The sequence below is a fragment of the Polypterus senegalus genome, chromosome 3 (genome assembly GCF_016835505.1).
Source record: "Polypterus senegalus isolate Bchr_013 chromosome 3, ASM1683550v1, whole genome shotgun sequence".
NCBI classification, from domain to species: Eukaryota; Metazoa; Chordata; class Cladistia; order Polypteriformes; family Polypteridae; genus Polypterus; species Polypterus senegalus.
In genome coordinates, this window is record NC_053156.1 from 32,435,633 (window position 1) to 32,454,642 (window position 19,010).

The 19,010-nt window shown below is 37.5% G+C and overlaps 1 protein-coding gene across 2 annotated transcripts in view; it reads left to right on the forward strand.

Annotated features, from left to right (window-relative positions):
- acadvl (acyl-CoA dehydrogenase very long chain) overlaps positions 1-19,010 on the forward strand; it is a 165,612-nt gene that overhangs the window by 91,020 nt on the left and 55,582 nt on the right. For both annotated transcript variants that reach the window (XM_039746913.1, XM_039746914.1), the window contains exons 13-14: positions 795-857; positions 7,329-7,430. In XM_039746913.1, coding sequence (XP_039602847.1) covers positions 795-857; positions 7,329-7,430 — 165 coding nt within the window. The remainder of the gene's footprint in view (positions 1-794; positions 858-7,328; positions 7,431-19,010) is intronic.

A 19,010-nucleotide genomic window follows, 5' to 3' on the forward strand; every position in this document is an offset into this window, starting at 1 on the left:
GATGAATTTATTGTTTTATTTGAATAGGTTATGCTTTTTACAAGGGAATATAATGCTTCTCTCCTAAGTCACATTCACAGAAAATAGACAGAAAAAAGGTGGTTTGACATTCTTGGGGAGGCCTCAATCCACTTCTGGGAGCAGCTAAAATTCTACCCAACCAAAGTATGCTGCCGATAACTCAACACATCTTGTCATCCATGTTGAATGTTCTCTGCCTGGCACAGAGCAATCTGGAGGACCATATTGCGATTTGTACCTTAGGGCCGATTATTGGATTATCTAAGTACAAGCAAAACTGTATAATTTAGGAGTACTTTGCTGAGTTTCAAAACTTGAATTGACAGTTTTTTAAAATAGTTTGGTGAATAGGGATTGGACTGAATACCTTTTTGTTATTTTATCCTCCTCCTACAGAAATGAGTGGTGAGCATACACGTTATATTATGTTGGATTAGTGCTGCTCTCTTTCAGATCTAGGGATCTGAGTTCTAATCACATACCAGTCAGTGTCTATCTTACTCCTATGTCATACTGAATTTTCTTACCTGTTCCAAAGATGTATGTTAGGTTTGTTAATCACCACTGAATCAATCTAGTGTGAGTGAGAAGTATATATGCAATTATGCTATGTGGTCAAGAAGTATCATACATCTAGTTCATGCAAAATCAGCAAAAGTTGTTTCTCTTAAGAAAGAGAAGGAAATGATGAGGGATTGAAGCTCCTTAAGGACTTGAGCACCCTCACCAATTACTCCCTATTTCCTTAACAATGTGTTGTTTTCATATTATAGGAAGCAGCATGGACTGTAACTGATGAATGCATTCAGATCATGGGAGGAATGGGATTTATGAAGGTAAGACACTGGGGATTGTATTCTTAATTACTGGAGAAAGGTCTTGGGGTCTGCCAGTTTTTTTTTTTATTCTGGTAATCCCAGCCTAAAAAATGTGTGGTGTTCTCTTTGAAGACTATGAAACACGCACAAGATATCAGTAAAATGTAGGGATTTAATGGTGATCTTGCAGAGGTTTGAAAGTCTGGTGATGAGATTGCACAGGGTCATGTACATATCATGTCTTCTTCTAAGCTTTTCAGGAAAACTGTTGGTGGATGGAAATGTCATACGGGGTGAGCCAAAATGAAGTACCACATTTCTCCTGGTCTTTGTGTGAGGTAGAGGTAGCTGAGTGGGTTGGGGTGGGTTCCTTTGATAGGCAATCCCTTGTAGTTTTCAGTCAGCCACATGCCTTGGTCTAGTGCGTACTGTGCTTTCGCTGTTGAAGCGTTATTCAAAAACAATAAATCCATCATCACTACACAATGCGCCTTCCGAAAGCACTTCAGCATTTATTATCGTGGTATTTCCTTCCACTTGCCCTTTTACCTGTTTCCTCAAGGGTAAGGGTTCTCATCAAGTTCGTTATCGGGTTGGTCTAATGTTGCACTTTAAGATGAACACACACACACACACAGATAAACACACACACAGACCCTAACCACAACAGTGCTCCATGAATGACACACACACGCTGATTAACCCTTAGCACTTTAAACCACACAAGTGCTATAGGAATAACAGCCTGTCATTCAGCACTTCAAGAGACTTACTTATTTTCGGCACAAACAACAATACGATGTTTTAGTGATATCTCAGACCTAAATATTACTTTTGGTCTACAAGAATACATTTAAACATACAAAGACTCAGCACTCTTGACTATAGGCCATTCATCAGCCAAGAATACCTTCTTTCTCGTATTTGTTCCTTCTGTTGAGTATAGCGCTCTCACTCTCAGCCATATAAACCTCGCAGCACAGAAATAATGGCAAAAATCCGGCTGTCACCAGGTGCTCAAAGAAATCTAACTTATTACTTCAATCACTCTAGACATTAAGACAAAGCATTGAAAGTTAAAAGCAGCAGGGTATTTATTACAAGAATAATAATAATACCACAAGAACAAAGAATACTAGAAAATAGGTAGTGATAGGAAAGTCTGAATATATAGTCTTTAGAAAAAGCTTACGAAAAAGTTACAGATGACAAGGATGAATGTCCCAGGGAGGCGTTTGATTTAGCAATCGATGTTCATGATGCCTTTCTGACTACCAGGGCTGTCTTCGTCCGTTCCTCTTCTTCTTCTCTTCTTCTCTCTTTTTCTCCCTTTGCTTCTCTCTCCTTCTCCCTTTGCTTCTCTCTTCTTGCTTTCCAAACCAAGGCAAATTTATTATGAAATGTCAAGCCTTGGTTTCACAACACATGCACCTGATTGGCTGGCTGTCCAAATGATTGATGAATTAATTCAATGTCCGTTTTCCCACACAACAAAACCTTTAATGTGCTCTGAGGTATCAGTAGTTCTTCCTGTCCCAGGCTATAAAGCAAATTGTTGTTCCAGATGTCCATCCATAAAGTAATCAATAGTCTGAGGTATCAGCTCAGCATCCTTTCCCAGGCTATAAAACCAAATTAGCACGAAGCTATGAACAAGTGTTATAAAAGTAAGGTGTAAGGGAAGAAAACCAGCTTTAATTTGTCTTAGTTCATCTGTTGTCTTGTCTTGAACAAAATATAATGGAAACCAATATGTACAGATTTTATACACCATAACAGCATTCCTCATAATGGTGACGTGCCAAACCAGAAAACAATTCTTCAGTGAGTGGCTAAATTTAGACAGATGGGTACAACATTGAACAGAAAATCTCTAGGCCATCCTGGAGGACTGTACGAACGCCTGAAAACATCCCAGCTGTAAGGGCATCAACTTTGCAGTCTCCTTGACGTTCAGCAAGCAAACATGCTTCTGCCTTAGGCATTTCCAACAAGTCTTTGAAGAGGAATTTGCTTGAGGACCTTAATATAAGATTAAGGCACAGTTCCATTTGAATGGTTGCATAAATAAGCAAAACATTCGCTATTGGGCTGATTCCAACCCATGTGAACTTTAAATGAGATCTCTGCACAGTGTGCTTGTTATAGTTTGGTACGCCGTTGCAGAATTTGCAGATCCCTTACTTTTTTGAGGAAGGGGGAGCAATGGTCACTGTCACTTCAGAATATAACATTAAAATGCTAGAGAACTTTTTGCAGCCCCAACTGGAAGAAATGGATGTGTTGGATGCGTGCTTTCAACAGTATGGATCAACAGTTCATACGCAAGTTTTGCAGCGGATGTTTCCAGGGAAGTTGATCTTCCTGCACAGTGATGCCGGGTGGCCTTCATGTTCACCTAATCTTGCTCCGCACGATTTCTTCTTGTGGGGCTGTCAAATCAAAGGTATATACACACCGACCTCCAAACCTTGAAGCCCTCAAGGACCCTATTCACCACAAAAACAGTGCTATTCCTCTTAAAATGGTCAAACGAGTCATGTGAGCATTCAGAAATCGTCTTGAAAATGTATCACTAATGATGGCCACCACCTTGAAGACATTATTTTTTAAACTTCTTTTTTTTCTTTTTTTTAAAAATCTATTTTGTTTACCCTTTCTTGTGTTGTAATGAAATTTATTTTATCTTGTAGCGTTTTTGTAGAATAAACATTTGAAATGTGGTACTTCTCTTTGGCTTACCGTCTATTACCGTCAAGACTTGGGCGCCGCCGCGAGTGGCAGCCTTTCCAGCAGCTCTGTGTACGATTTTATTTTTCTATCCTTTTTCTCTATTTTACTGATCACTCGTATCACTTTCTTTTATGTGGACTCCCCTGGACAGTTTTTACTATCCATCCATCCTCCATGGGGACTGGAAGAAGTAGTTTGGGAAGCAGGGCTTGAAAGATATTATAGTCTGGAAGATGTCATTGCTTGTCTGTTTTGTTTTATGATCATCTTGGCTCCAGGTGGAAGCGAAGTTAGGTTAGGTTGCCGTGTAGTGCTTAATTCTTTTAGTTGTGTACCTGTCATAGACTCCAGAAGACACAGACTCAATTAGCAATAATATATATTGTAATAAGAATGACCCAGAGACATTGGGAAGGTTTGGGGCAGCCACCCATATAATGTTTCCCGGCTGCAAAATTGGTTAAAGAGAACAACCATGTTCACACGACTGGGTCCAAAACAGAACTGATCATTGTCTTAAGATGGCGGCTTTTAAATGCTCGCAGAGGATTTGATGTAATCAGGACCGGAAACGGAAGTGACGTCGTTGGTTGCCCCGGAACCGGGCGAGATTTCCCGAGAATGATCTGCAAAGAATTGAGAGAGAGAATTAGTACCCTTCTCCACCCCCTGGTCCACTGTGGAATTACATTTACTCATTTCCTTTAATTGTCCCCTAAACACACGTGTGTGACATATATATAAAAATACTCACTCCAATCATGTAGTAAGAAGATTAGATCATCCACTGATGAGTGTATTTGTATAATGCATAATTCCAGACTTACGATGGATGCTGCCAAGACATTTGAGGTCCATTTCTCCAAGATTTAAGTCGGATACTATATATATTATATGGTAATGCCACCAAGGTGAAACTGCTCCTTACGTCACAGAAGGAGTTCAAGGTGAGCAGAGCAAGAGAGGTGCTGCTTTATAAAGACTCATGTGACTCAAAGTAGGCCCAGGAAAGGATAATAGTCAAGAATTGGAGAAAATGGAGAGTGGAGGAGTGACTCATGGAAGGGCTACTCTGGGCAACTTTTTTATGCTCGGGTTCAACACTGCCAGAGGGAAGAAAAAGCAGCTTTTTCATGAGGGGTTGAGGGTGAGTGTGGAGGAATAGAGTTCCTCAAAGGTGGTTGGAATGAAGCCAAAAGGAGCCTGGAAAAGGTGGGAGAGGGCAGTGAGGAGGAAAATTGAAAGGGCTGATCTCTGGAAGGCAAAACCATAACGTAACAAGTTCCTTACCTAGTCTGTGTATAAGATCTTACCGAGTCTATCAAGTCTACAAAGTTAAGGGAAAAGTAGAGTCCCCAGGATGTTAGCTGTGTACGAAGGTTGGAACTGTAAAACAGGAATTTTTGGCCAACATTCAAAAACAGTTCCCACAGCTAGATATGCTTGTCATCTCTGAGTCAACAAAAAATATCATTCATTTGGAAGTGACAGTGCCTTTTTATAGGATTGACCAGAAAGAGCCAATCTATATAATAAAAGACCAGCGCGGTGTCCGTGTCTGGGACCGCGTTCCTTTTGGCTGTTTAGCCATCCGGTAGAAAAGCTCCAGTCCGTCCCCTCTCAGAATTCCTGCTTATCCCCCTCCGTTCTTTCCCCTTTGCTTTTATTTTTCCTGTTTCCGAAAATCTTTTCAAAAGAAAAGTGAAGAAATAGACAGAGCGTCACATTAACGTCTTCTCCCCTCTGCCTATTAAATAAGAAATTAAATGAAATAAAAAAATCACGAAAGAAACAGAAACCACAACCTACCCTTACAGCGTCCACCGCACTTCTGGCGTTACAGCCAAACACGTGGTGTATGCAGGTTATGAGGTGTGATGCTAATTAACGCCCGTACTACAACAGTTGTTGATATACTATTAACTATTTACACGGATCAACTCTTTTGGGGAAGTTCATAACAAAAAAAAAATTAAATTATAAATAACATGTGCACTTGAGTATTTCGAGCCCTGCTTCTGAGTTGGATGGTTCCCCTGGTCACCAATTCGTGTGTTTCACTATGCCCACTATGCCTTTCCGTCTTCAGTTACCCATGTGCACTTGTACGGAGGAGACCTTACGGAACAATGCCGAAATGAAACACAACTAAAACTGCTGCTACGAGAGAGCGTGATCACGAAGCAAAGAGGCAAAGGCGTGACAGTCGCTCCCAAGAAACGAACACTCAGCATTCACACAGATTAGCTCATCGACGCGTCTCTGCCGCACAATGAAAGGCAACTGAAACCCCTACAGAGAGAGAGAAGACAGATTACGCTGTGATCGCGAAAGAAAGAGGCAAAAGCGTGCCAATGAGACACCCGACGAGAGGTCCTTACGATTGCAAAACAACCGTAATAGCCAAAAAATCAAATGTGTTGCGATAAAGGACCCAGTTCACAACTGGCAGCCGCGTTTAAACAGGGAGTCCTTCAACTGTGGTCATCCAACGCGCAACGTAGCGCGCGCCAAGTTGCTAGTTAGATATAAAAGACCAGGTATAACTGTTAAATGCAGGCCTTGAAAGCAAAATGTATGCCAAATGAGGTTTCTTGTATGGTTTTTATGGTCTATTCCCTCTACAAAGCCCTCAGCTCACTGATTAATGGAATGAAAAGGAGCAGAGAAAGCATTGAGATGGTTCTAAATGAAGAGACAATGTCCTTGCAGGACTGAAATTTTTGCCACTTAAACAAAATGGTAGTTTGATCTGCTATAATTTGGTCACCTGGATGAGCATGTCTGATGTTGAAAGACTTGATGCATATGGTAACTTTAGGACCTTCACTGATGATGTGTCTGAGAGCATCAGATGATGTATTCTAATAATAATAAAAAATAGTGCTTTCTCTATGTCTACCTGTTACACCTGTTCATTTTTGCCTATAGTAATGTGATTTCAACTTTAAAGTAAGTAAAATAAAAATGGGCAAATTTCCAATATGTTGCAGAATTAAACTGTAATACGTACTATATTGCCAAACATCTTGCAGTATTATTGTATTGTGTACCATGTATTATCATCATGTTGTATGGCTGAGTCCATACTTATTCTTATTTCTTATATTTAGATATAAACTTGAACTCAGAAAATACCTATTCATCCCTTTACTGAAAAGTTTTCTTTATAGATGTGGATGGTTTTAAAACCAAAAACATATTTATTACATGAACTGTTGACTTTTCTGCTCATATGAGGTTGGACTGGTCACATAACTTCAGGTTAATACACCCACATTTGAAAACATGGTTTGATGTAACTTCAGCCTCTTCAAATATAAGAAGTAACAACAGCAACTATGTGTGCATTTTGAACTACCGATAAAGGCTAAGAGATAAAGAAAAATTAAGTCATATAGTATCATTTCATTGATTTACTTTTATTTCTTCAGTGATTTTGTTCAAAGTAAACTTCATCATTCTACAAGAGCTAAAAAAGCCAGTAATACTGAAATCACTAGGGCTGTGTTAATTCATTATTTTATCTTCTTTCTAAAATCATAAAAAATGAAATCTGTGACAGACAGAAAAATATATTGTTCACCAATATTTAGACTTTGTTTTCAAGCTTAGAAAAATCATTATTTAGAATTGTTATTTGACCAAAATAACACCTTTTAACTGCATGTTACTGTTTTACTGTATTTTGTAGTTGAAAGAGTCAATCTGATGTGCTTGTTATTAGTTTTCTTGTGTTTCTTATTTTGATTTTAGGATGCTGGTGTGGAAAGAGTGATGAGAGATTTAAGAATCTTCCGCATTTTTGAAGGCACAAATGACATTTTACGATTGTTCGTAGCGCTCAATGGCTTCCAGGTATGATAACATTAACTTACTGTAGATAAAAACAGTGGCTGGGTTGCTGGGTTTGCAGTCCAGATTGATTGCAAGTTTGGGTGCCTTTTAACACTAGAATTACCAGAGCCTACGAAAAAACTCGTAGATCCGTCCCACCTTAAAACGCTTCGCACCTCTCCGTTAGCGTATTTTGTCCTTTAAATGTGTTGATAAACAGCAAACAGCAAGCAGCCTGCTATCACAAAGCACAGTTTTCTCAGCTCAAGTCTGTTTACCTGTGTGTCAGTTGCTTAGAGTTGTATAGAGTGAGAAGTCAAGCAAAATGACACCTTTTATAAATACTATATCGTTATTTGGAACACTTGCATTTCATGTGTGTTCCGTGTCTACAACGATCTATGTAAAAACATCGTTAAAACAGAAAGTTTTTCATGTTTTAGTAATAATTGACAAAATGTAGACATGAAGTGTATAATGTGTGAAGCCTGAACTCCAAATATCAAAGAAACATTTTCACAAAAGGTTACAAATATAACAGAACAAATGCGCTTCCAAAAATATAACTGGTAATCAAAGCTTCACGGGCTCGATCCCGGACGAGTTCGTTTTGAGAAGTGAGCTGCTCGTATTCTTACTATTTTAGAGTAAAAACATACATTTGATTCCAGTCTGTAATAGCTGGTGTAATTTATGATACTATGATACTATGATTCAGTTTTATTCTCTCAGTCGCGTTCACAATCTCAACAAACCACCCCAAGCGCATTTGACACTGCTGTTTTCACATAGACGCGCTATAACAGGGGTAAACTCAAATCATGACGACGGTTCTACATCAAATCAAAAATGCACTTTTGCCATCGCTGTACTTTGTATATGTATATCGGAACCACTGTACTCTACTTGTGACTGTAGGAAGTAAGTAAAGAAATAAAGGTAAATGGGTAATTAACATTCGATCTGGCTCTTACAAGGACGTGCATGTGCCCAAAAAATTAACATTTATATGTTACTTACATAAAAGCCAGATCGAATGTATTTACTTCCTACAGATTTGGGATTACCTTTGTTATAGTGCGTCTATGTGAAAACAGCAGTGTCAAATGCGGGGGTGGGGTGGGGGGTAGTTGAAATCGTGAACGCGACTGAGAGAATAAAACTGAATCAAAAATAACGATGCTAACCTTTACAAATATCATAAATTACACCAGCTGTTACAGTCTGGAATCAAATGTATGTTTTTATTCTAAAATAGTAAGAATACGAGCAGCTCACTTCTCAAAATGGGCTCATCCGAGATCGAACCCGTGAAGCTTTGATTTCCAGTCAACAGATGATACTGTTGCACCACCGAAGCAGTCGTATCAAATGCGTGTCAATGTCGCACCCTAACGCGGGTTCTTTTTCTGCAGTTATATTTTTGAATGGAAGTGCATTTGTTCTGTTATATTTGTACTGTTTGTGAAAGTGTTTCTTTGATATTTGAAATTCAGGCTTCACACATTATACACTTCATGTCTACATTTTGTCAATTAGTACTAAAACATGAAAAACGTTTCTGTTTTAACGATGTGTTTACTGTGCATAGATCGTTGTAGACATGGAAAACACATGAAAAGCAAGTGTTCCAAATAACGATATAGTATTTATAAAAGGTGTCATTTTGCTTGACTTCTCACTCTATACAACTCTAAGCAACTGACATGCAGGTAAACAGACTTGAGCTGAAAACACTGTGCGGGGTGGGGGGATGTGATAGCAGGGTGTTTGCTGCTTATCAACACATTTAAAGGACAAGAGACGCTGACGGAGAGGTGCGAAGCGTTTTAAGGTGGGACAGATCTACGAGTTTTTTCATAGGCTCTGGTAATTCTGGTGTTAAGTGGAGTTTACATGCTACACCAATATTAGCATGGGCTTCTTGGAAGGACTTTTTACTTAACACAACCCAAGGGGTGACTTTTTATCCAGTTAGGTTGCTACAAAACAAATGTGGCTGTCCATGAAAAAACGGCATCAGAAAATGGAACAGTGGCTGATATACATTTATTTACATCCAGTCTTTCTCTAATCCACTCATCCATGTTCATGAGGAACCAGAGCCTGTCCAAGACAGGCACTAACCAACACTGGATGGGGAGAAGCCAGTCTCACACACACACACACCTGCGCACTCTCACTCATAATGAGCTCACTGAGAGAGGTGCATTGGGAAATTTGAGTATCTGGTTGGAAAAGCTTCACAGAAAATACAAGCTTCACATGAACAGTGACCAGTGACTTTGGGGCAGCAGGACTAACCACTGTACTACTGGGATACATTTAATTTTCACTTCATTAAATTGTTAAGGAAACAAAACATCCAACTTTAATCTTAGCCACACTTGGTTTATATTACAAATATGCAAATATTGTTAAAACATTTTCTTTTGCTTCTACAGACTGGTAATTGTTTTTGTTATTATCAATCAATCAGTTTTTGTTTTATACAGTGCCATTCACAGTAAACGCCTGCACACAATGCTTTACCATCATACTGAAACAACAATTATGAATTATTTCTGGAAGAAAAATAATGTTTTATGTTTTCACAGGATATGCCATTATGCTAGTGATTGTGTCAGATAAGTTTCTGTTTTAACATTGACCCTTTAACCCCCATCAAATTTTTGCTGTTCATTGTATTTCAAAAACTAACATGAAAAATGCATGGTAAAATGTTATGATGGTGTTGTCTCTTGATTTTTTTTGGTGGTATATATTAAGGTACTGTTTCATCCATTTTTTTTTTATTTGCACACCAACAAACACTTTACTGCAAACGGTAGGATATGAATAACAAATAAATAAACAAATAAAAAGTTACAAGTTGTAACTGCTTTTAATATCAAACATGACAAAAGTATAGTCAGACATTTAAAAAAGTCTAAGATATATGGATGGAAATGTTGAGCCTGCTGATGAAGTAGAGTAGATTTTAGGTTTTATGCAAAAAATGAAGTCTAAGCGAATGAAATGTTTTTGTCAATCCATTAAATCTGGTTTTCCTTATTGTAAGATTTTTTGTTTTTTTATCAAGAAATGTATATGTAGGTTTATTTATCTTATTTAAAAAAACCTTGCAAAGTAAAGTTTGCTTACCCCATTGGCAGATTTGTTTTGCTAAATAAAATTTGTTTTTATTTAGCAAAAAAATCTTCCAATAGAGTAATCAAAATATATTTGACATGATATCTTAAAATAAGGTGAATAATCTTAAATATTAATTTCTTGATAGTTCAGTACATCTCACAATAATGAGATTTAATGACTGTATGCCTTTTTGAAGCAATGATGGCAAATAACCTCAAGTTTTCAGGCTCTCTCTTTTTCAAAGTTTTTTTTCAAACCAAACCAAAATGAGTCCAAAATTCAGAAGTTATGTTTGGCTTCAAAATAATATCCATCTTCAATGTCATTCCTTTTTATTATTCTTACTTAATACGATGCAACAGAGTATTTTTATCCCCATCTCACTGGAATTGACATGCAGCACGTTGGTGCAGTGGTAGTGTTGCCTCAAAGTAAAGAGGCTGAGGTTCAAATTGCGTTTGCATGTTCTTGGCTTGTCTCCATGGGTTTCCTTTGAGTGTCCCTGTATCCTCCCACACTCCAAACACATGTACTGTATAAGTAAGTGAATTGGTATTGCTAAATTGGACGGTGTGTGGGAGTCCATATGTTATTCCTGCCTTGTGTTCAGTGGTTGCTGGGGTGAGCTCCAGTTGCTCTCCGACCTTCCCCTGGATAAGCAGATTAGGAAGATCATTGATTGGCACTGTAATTGTGTCTAAAGGCAGAAACTGTCAAGTCAACATTGGGAAGATCATTATTCACTTAAATCAATTTTTTGAAATTTTGGTCCATTTAGGCAGCATTGGTGACACCTGTAGATTATGTAGTTTTTATGTATTCTTATCCCAGCTCATTTTCAAAGTAAAAATTTGATAACACTTTGGTTTAGGTATTGCAAAAATGCATCTATTACTCATTTATTTTTATGTAACAAGATATTGGCCAAAGTATTTTTTTGTTTTAATGAAGCATCACAATGAGGCACAATGTGGCCCATTAAAACAACTTCACTTTGGAACAGTCAAATGTGTCTTAAGTGAGACATATTTCTCTTGATATTGCAAACTTCAATATGTGGTGTAAGAAACCTTCATATTCATGAGCAGTTTTACCAGCATGTCAAATATCCACTTAACTAAACACCAAAAGAAGCCTTTGTTAAAATCTTGTTACGTAACAATAAATGAATAATAGATGTATTTTTGCAGTTCCTAACCTAAAGTGTTTCCAAAATTTCAGTAGCTACTACCTGATTTACATTTTGTCAAGGTAGGGTATTTTGGTTGATTGTTTTTTTTTTTTCCTTCGGTATGTTGGTTGATTTCTTTTTTTTTTTTCTTCCATAAATCGGCTGTGAGTCGGAGAAAGTGTCGCCATAATGAGCTTGTTAACCATGTACCAGCACAGGCCTAGATAACACTTGTGGGAAACAGCCCGGACACAGACAGGTATACATGATTTTAAAGCACCACACACGTTTATTTACAACTATTTACAAATCAGTGACACACACAACCCAGTGCGCATCACCAATCACCCCAAAGTCTAGGCCTCTTCTTCAGGTCCACTTCCTGTCCTCTCCTCCAAGACTCTGTCCACTTCCACCTGACTCTAGCCTTCGAATGGAGGTAATTGGCCCCTTTTATCCTCACCCGGACGAGCACTAAGTGCATCCCGATAACCTTCCACCTGCCCTCCCAGGTGTGGTGGAAGTGCCAGCTGTACACCCGGAAACACTCCACTCTTCTTCTCCCCAGCACATCTGGGTGTGGCGGAAGTGCTGAGGGCCAGGGCTCCTCAGGCATCCGGTCACCCCCTGGCAGTTACCACAGGCCCCAATAGTGTTGAGCTTCTAAGCTCTGTTCCCGTGGTCCCCAAAGCCACCAGGACGGTTGCCCCCTCATGGTCTAGAGGAGGCGTAAGCCCCCCTCCGGTCCTTTCGGGCATCCTGGCTGGGTGCCACCCCCAGCTGCTTGCCACACACTTTATATTTGTAAATTTGTGAGGTTGTTCTGACCCTCATTCATTATAAAAAGAAAATTCTATTTCAGTTGACACTTTATGAGTATTTACTTTAGTTGAGTTATTCTAGAACCTAAAAAGTGAAGATCATGATTTTTGACTATTTGATCTTATTCCTTATTTTATTTTATTACTGAATTTATTACATCATTGATAATTAATTTTTCCTAATTTTTTATAGTCTTTGCTATTTTGCTTCAGTAAAATGGATATCTGAGTTTTCGATTGAAACCTTTCATATGAATCTTCATTCTTGAATTAATATTGTGGAGAAAGAATTATTAAGTAGTTAGAAACTTTTTACAGTCACAACCTTTGCCTCCTGTTAATAATTTGAACAATCTGTTTCTCTTCTTACTTGCTGGTTTTAACACTTCTACTGACAATTCCTTTGCTTTTAACCTTGCAATATTTCCTGGCTCATATCCCAATTTCCATTCTTCTATACAAACTTTTCCACCTAGCTAAAACTGCTTTGGTTGTATATGCCTTTTTAAACAACATTCAGCTATCAGACCAGGAAATAACATCTTTGCCCCATATTTGGGAGGCTTTTCTTAACTGTATCTGGAGGAAGGAAACAAAAAGGTATGTGTGGAGTGCTGCAACTTTTCAAGTTGTCTAATGCGTATTATGTAGTGGGTATTATAACAATGAAGAACTCCATATTATACATCCAGAAACCTTGTATAGCTGCAAGACTAATCCACATTACATAATTATTGATTTACTTACCTTTCATTTGCACAAAAAGTGGCTTACAGATTGCTAGTGTGTGGTAAAATTGTTTCTGTTTTTGACTCTAAGAGTTGAGTACCTACTTGTCAAGTTAATCTAAATTAGTCTTGCAGTCAATGTAACACTTGTGATTTATAGTCCAGTGCTATAGCCTTGGGGGGCACTGAGCTAATTGATTCGACAGCAAATGAGAGCATTCAGAGAGAATGTATGAGTAAAGCTGGGATCAGGTAATTCCCTTATTCCCAAATTTACTCTGGCCTTCCACATCAGGCCAAGTAGCATTATTCCAACCATCTCTTCACACCGGGGCCAGTCATTACATAAAACTGGACTTTCCCCTTGTGCTGCTGTTTAATCTTTTAACATTAATCATGTTGCATCAGAGATAGGGCTTGTTTTAATTTGTAGCAAATATTTATAGATTTTACTGTATACAGAGGAGCAAACTACTTAAAATACTTATAAAGCAGGAATTGTGGTCTAGTGACTTCGGCACTGGACTTTAAATTCTAAGTGTGCTGTTTTAATCTCTCACTCCTACCCATGGGATCATTTAGTTTATTTGCTTGCATTTGACATGTGCATTAAGGAATGCAATTGCTATAAGGTTTAGTACTTTACTGTTAATGCATAATAATGTATTTACATAGAAGTGCAGGATACCTGAGCCTGTATTCAGTAAAACAAAGCAATGTAGAAATAAATTAATTTGAATCACATACTGTTTTAATTTCCATATACCTTCAGTGTGATCACTGGCAGGTTGAGTGAGTCTATCAGTATGAACTGCAGCAGTAGCCTAGTGCTTTTCAGTCCAGTTCCTTCACCCTCTACACATACAATAAGTATAAAGGATGCAGAGATCTGTGCTTTGTAATCATCCACATAGAATTCACAAAGTTTAAAAGAGAAACATTCCAGTTTATGGGGTTGGGTTTGAGTTGCAACCTATGGTGACCTAACCAGGGTAGTGTAGAAGTTTGTTTTATGTATTTTTCCATTAATTTCATGTAAATCTAGTCTCGGCTGCTAATTAGGCGTAAGATAGCTTCAGTGTGGATTTTAAAATCTCAGCAGTAATGAAAACAACATATAGATGGCCTTGCAAAAAGATTGCTGAGGTCATATAATCCAAATTTTTAGAATACAGTGAGCACTCAGTAGGTTTCACTAAAATCAAACAAAACCAAACGTGTGTTATGCTTATGGTAGTTCTGAAGTACAAAATCAAATATGAAAAGAAATACTTGCTTGAAAATGACTCTCTTTAAAAATGTTTATAAAATGCCTGGATTTTCATTCAAATACAAAAGAATTAGTTCCATTCAAGCTAATACTACGTAAATAGAAGCAAACTGCACTGTGCAAAAGATGAACTCGTAAATGAAAGTTGGTACTGAATATAAAGTATTGTGGCCATTATGGCATGCAAGCTTCTGTATTAATTAAAGAAGAACACTATTGGTGCGTTTTCATCTCCCAGACACCCAGGATAAAAAAGTTTAATATTTAGTATCTAAGTGGTTCACACTGCTTCCTAATGAATCCAAAGTCATGGGTTTAAATCTATCACTCAGTCACTTTGTTGAGTTTGCGTGGTTTCCTAGATTCTCTGTGTATCCTCCCATATACCAATGACATGCTTATTATGTCATTTTAGTTGGCAGTTCTAAATTGTCCAAGTGTGAATGGGCTCTGTTTTGGGCTGCCACCCTCTTCATAGTTGTTTTCTGCCTTGTACTGAATAATAACAAGATAGTCTGAAATAGTGTTAAACAGGTTTGTTTTATTCTTTCATTCTGCACTAGAGCTACACAGAATTTGTTTCAGTTGCCACAGCTCATGCAGGACATGCTTGTTACACCATTTTGAATGCAGACCATATTGGTTTTAAAGCATAACAACCTAGTGTGCATTTTGAGAAAAAAACAGCCAAAATAAAATTTAAAAATAATTAAACACTATGATTTCCATTTCAATCATAAGAAATGTTAATGTGCATCTACTTTTCCAAGGACACACACAAAGAAAAAAGTATGTGATACTACAGGCCAAATCAGATACTATCACTAAACGGAAAATGTTAGGAGCTAAAAATAAAAGCCTTCTGCTGCTCCATTTATCTCTGGCCAAGGGGGCACACGAGTGTCTGCCTAAAACAGACTAGCTCCTATAGCGATAGCAAAAAGGCCTAAATGAGCTGAAGAAATTAATTGTAAAACATTGTTAGATAAATGTGACACATCTCTGTTACACTGGAAGAAATAACAGGAAGCAGCCCTACTACTTGTTACTTCTACTTAATACTGTGTTTCTCACCAGTGTGAGTCTTACACTGTTCTGGACTTGTGCCTATTTCTGTTGTCTTTTTAGGGAACCATATACCTATACTTGGTTCATTACCCTAGAAAGCACTGCATTCACACAGTATTGTGTGAAATTCTCTCCACCTCTCTTTTTCATTTCTCTTAAAACACTGTGCCCCACCCCGATGATACTCTTGTCTATACCAGCCTCTTGCTGTCCAGCCACTTGTTCATAACATTTTGTTAGTATTAGTGATGTGTTGTTCGCGAACGAGCCGGCTCTAAGAACCGATGCTTTGAAGCGAACGAGAGGAGCCGATGCCAGTCGAGCAGAGCCGAAGCTTCAGCCGCTCCTGCTCAGCTCTGCTGAAAATCCATTCGGCAGGGACGGGACTTTATTTATATGGGCACACAGAACATTTGCTCATAATGCCGGCTCGTTCACAAACGACACATCGGACTAGGATCGTACCACTATGTGAAAGAAGGAAGGGGGGCAGATGCTCCGAAGACAGCGAGTGTTGGTACAGGCCAGGTACACAGAGTGACACTGTCGCTCTGTGTACCTGTCGATGCGACAGACGAGGAGCCAGATTTAAATGCAAGCGCATCGTGAAGAAAAAAAAGAAGAGTAAAGAAATGAGTGAAAGCCGAAAAAGAAGCAGTATCTGGCTGCATTTAAGTGATATTGGAGACTGCAAAGCTAAGTGCAGAATTTGTAATATGAAAATATCCGTTAGAGCAGGGTCAACAACAAACCTGCACAGACATAGGCTATAAGATCCACCCACCCATCCTTGCAACTGGAGGAGAGTGTGCCCTCTCTCCTGCCATCCACTGACCCTGGAAAAGAGACGAGTACTTCTGCTGCAGCATCCACTGTCTTACCGAAAACTGCAGGTATAACACGGTCTTCAGTTCAAACCAAAATAAGCACATTTATTCCAAAATAAATGACGCCAGACAAACAAATAAGTGCCGATGAGGAGCTGGCTAAAATGATAGCTAGCGACTTTCAACCATTTTCCATTGTGGAGGACATTGGATTTACAACTTTTGTACAGGCCTTAAACCCCATGTATGTTCTTGGTCTAAAAACTTTTATTCAAAGAGTCATAGTGTTGTGTTGTTGTTGAGATTGGCCTTTATATGTTTGCTGAGGTTTTGTGTTAAGTTGTTCATTTAAAGCTTTTATTTAAATGTTAAATAATAGTAACGGTGTATTTCTGGTAATGCAAAAAATGCATAAAAATACGTAATGTCTGAAAACAATGAATAAGAAATTGCTTATACACAAACCATTCATAATTGCTTAATTAGGCTAAAATATAAGCATCCAAGTGATACTAAACGAAGAGCCATTTGGGAGCCATAAGAGTCGGCTCTTTAAAGGGAGCCAATCCAAAAGAACCGGAGTTCCCATCACTAGTTAGTATCATCTACCCAATTATGCCACATTTGAATCAATAACAATAATTTTAATAAGAACCCTTGTTCAAAAGTGCCATTTTGTTTAATCTGATTTGGTTGTTACAACACTTACAGTATATTTCTAAAACTATATATATATATATATATATATATATATATATATATATATATATATATATATATATATATATATCATAATAGGCTGAAAGATTGTTTAAAATATACAAACTTTTAAAGTTGCACACACTTCCTGTTGGTGTCATAGTTTGTGGAACTACAAGCAATAATGTTTATTAAGCATTTATGAAACATTTTATTGCTGTACTACTGAAACACATAAAGCAACAGTCCTAAAATAATATGCAAATAAAAACCAAGTTAAAAATAAGGAGATGTTGACACATGTTTTCTAAATAATTACTTCTTTCAGTTCCTCTAGAAATTCTAATGTATTTTCCCGAATGTAATTTTGCCAAATAATAGTTTTCAAACAAATATGGATGTAAGGATGCAAATGCAGTTGTTTCATATGGTCAGATGTTCTGAGTATTCGACGATCTTCTCAATTGTAGCTGTGCATTTCTGTTTTTGGGGTGTTCCCACAGCATGTATTCTGCCTATGAGCCCAATTTGCTTGATGTTCAGCAGATGTTGCTGCAGTTCTTTCTCTTTCTACCATGTCTCTTGGTTTTGTAATCACTATGATGTAATAAACGCACAACCATGGATCACTTTACCAAGGTTGCCACTATGTAAAATTTTTGGAATTTCCTGACTATATCAGATCATAAGCTTACAGTTAACATCAAGGTCAAGGTTCTAGCGCCAGTAATCATTGGGAGTAATGCAGGACAGGCAGACAGCCGTTAACATTTTATGTAGATAATGCACAGTACACATTTAAAATTTTGAGTATTTAATATACTATTTATGAAATGCAAACTAAATTTGTGTTTGCACACATGACAGTAATACCATATAAATCTAGTTCAGTGAAATTCTTACATACATGTGTACATATTAGTGTTTTTTGCTACAAAGTTCAAAATTTTTTAAACTGAATTTTTCTTTTCTTTAAACACTCCGAGTGTTTCTACAAAATATATATTGCATCTTATAAATTTTCAACAGTGATATGCTAGAAATAATGGAATGTGGAAAAAAAATGCGGTCTTGAATAATTTTTTTTAATAAGCCAAATTAAAGTTTCCTTATTTAATATGAAAAAAAAAACCAGAAAATTTAATGTTTGAAACCCCTTGACACTTTAAAAACAAAGTATGCAACAGGGTTATTAATGTCATTTTATTTGCATGTATAGTTTACATATTGATTACTATTCATAGATGCTTGTGTTAAAGACTGCTGCTTTTGTAAATCATTTCGGCCGTGAGTGCAATTGTCAGTTTATTGTTTTGTTTTGGCCATACACTCTTTGTATTTCACAACATGGTTGTGTGTTTTCAAGTTTAGAAACAATTTCGTCATGCTCTATTTAGTTACAACATCATCACAGTTTACATTTGACTTCAGTTTATTAAGTTTCCTGTTTGTAAAAAGTAAAAATATATGACCGAAGGATGGACGCTGTGTCTTATTTAGATAACAAGGATTCAGCTTAAGCATTTATGTTGTCTCAGGCACAACAGATTGCTTTTGCTTTGAATGTGAGGGCTGAATGTGGTAGAAGCACATAGTTCAATATTTTAACTGGAACTGGGTGTTATATATAAATTTTTTTAAGGGGGTAAGTTTCCAAAAGTACACAGCAGGAGAGAGTTTTTACTAGTCCTACAGATAACGAGGAAAATCTGTTTGTTGAGAGCTTCTTAGTGTTGGTATTGGTAAATTTTCAGAATGTCTCCTAGCTATATTAATAAAGGTACATTATGCCAATGTGATGGGTTTTCACCCAGGACTAAAATGCTGAGACTGATGGAACCATTTACACTTGCATGCAGACCGTGTATTACATAAAGCTTTT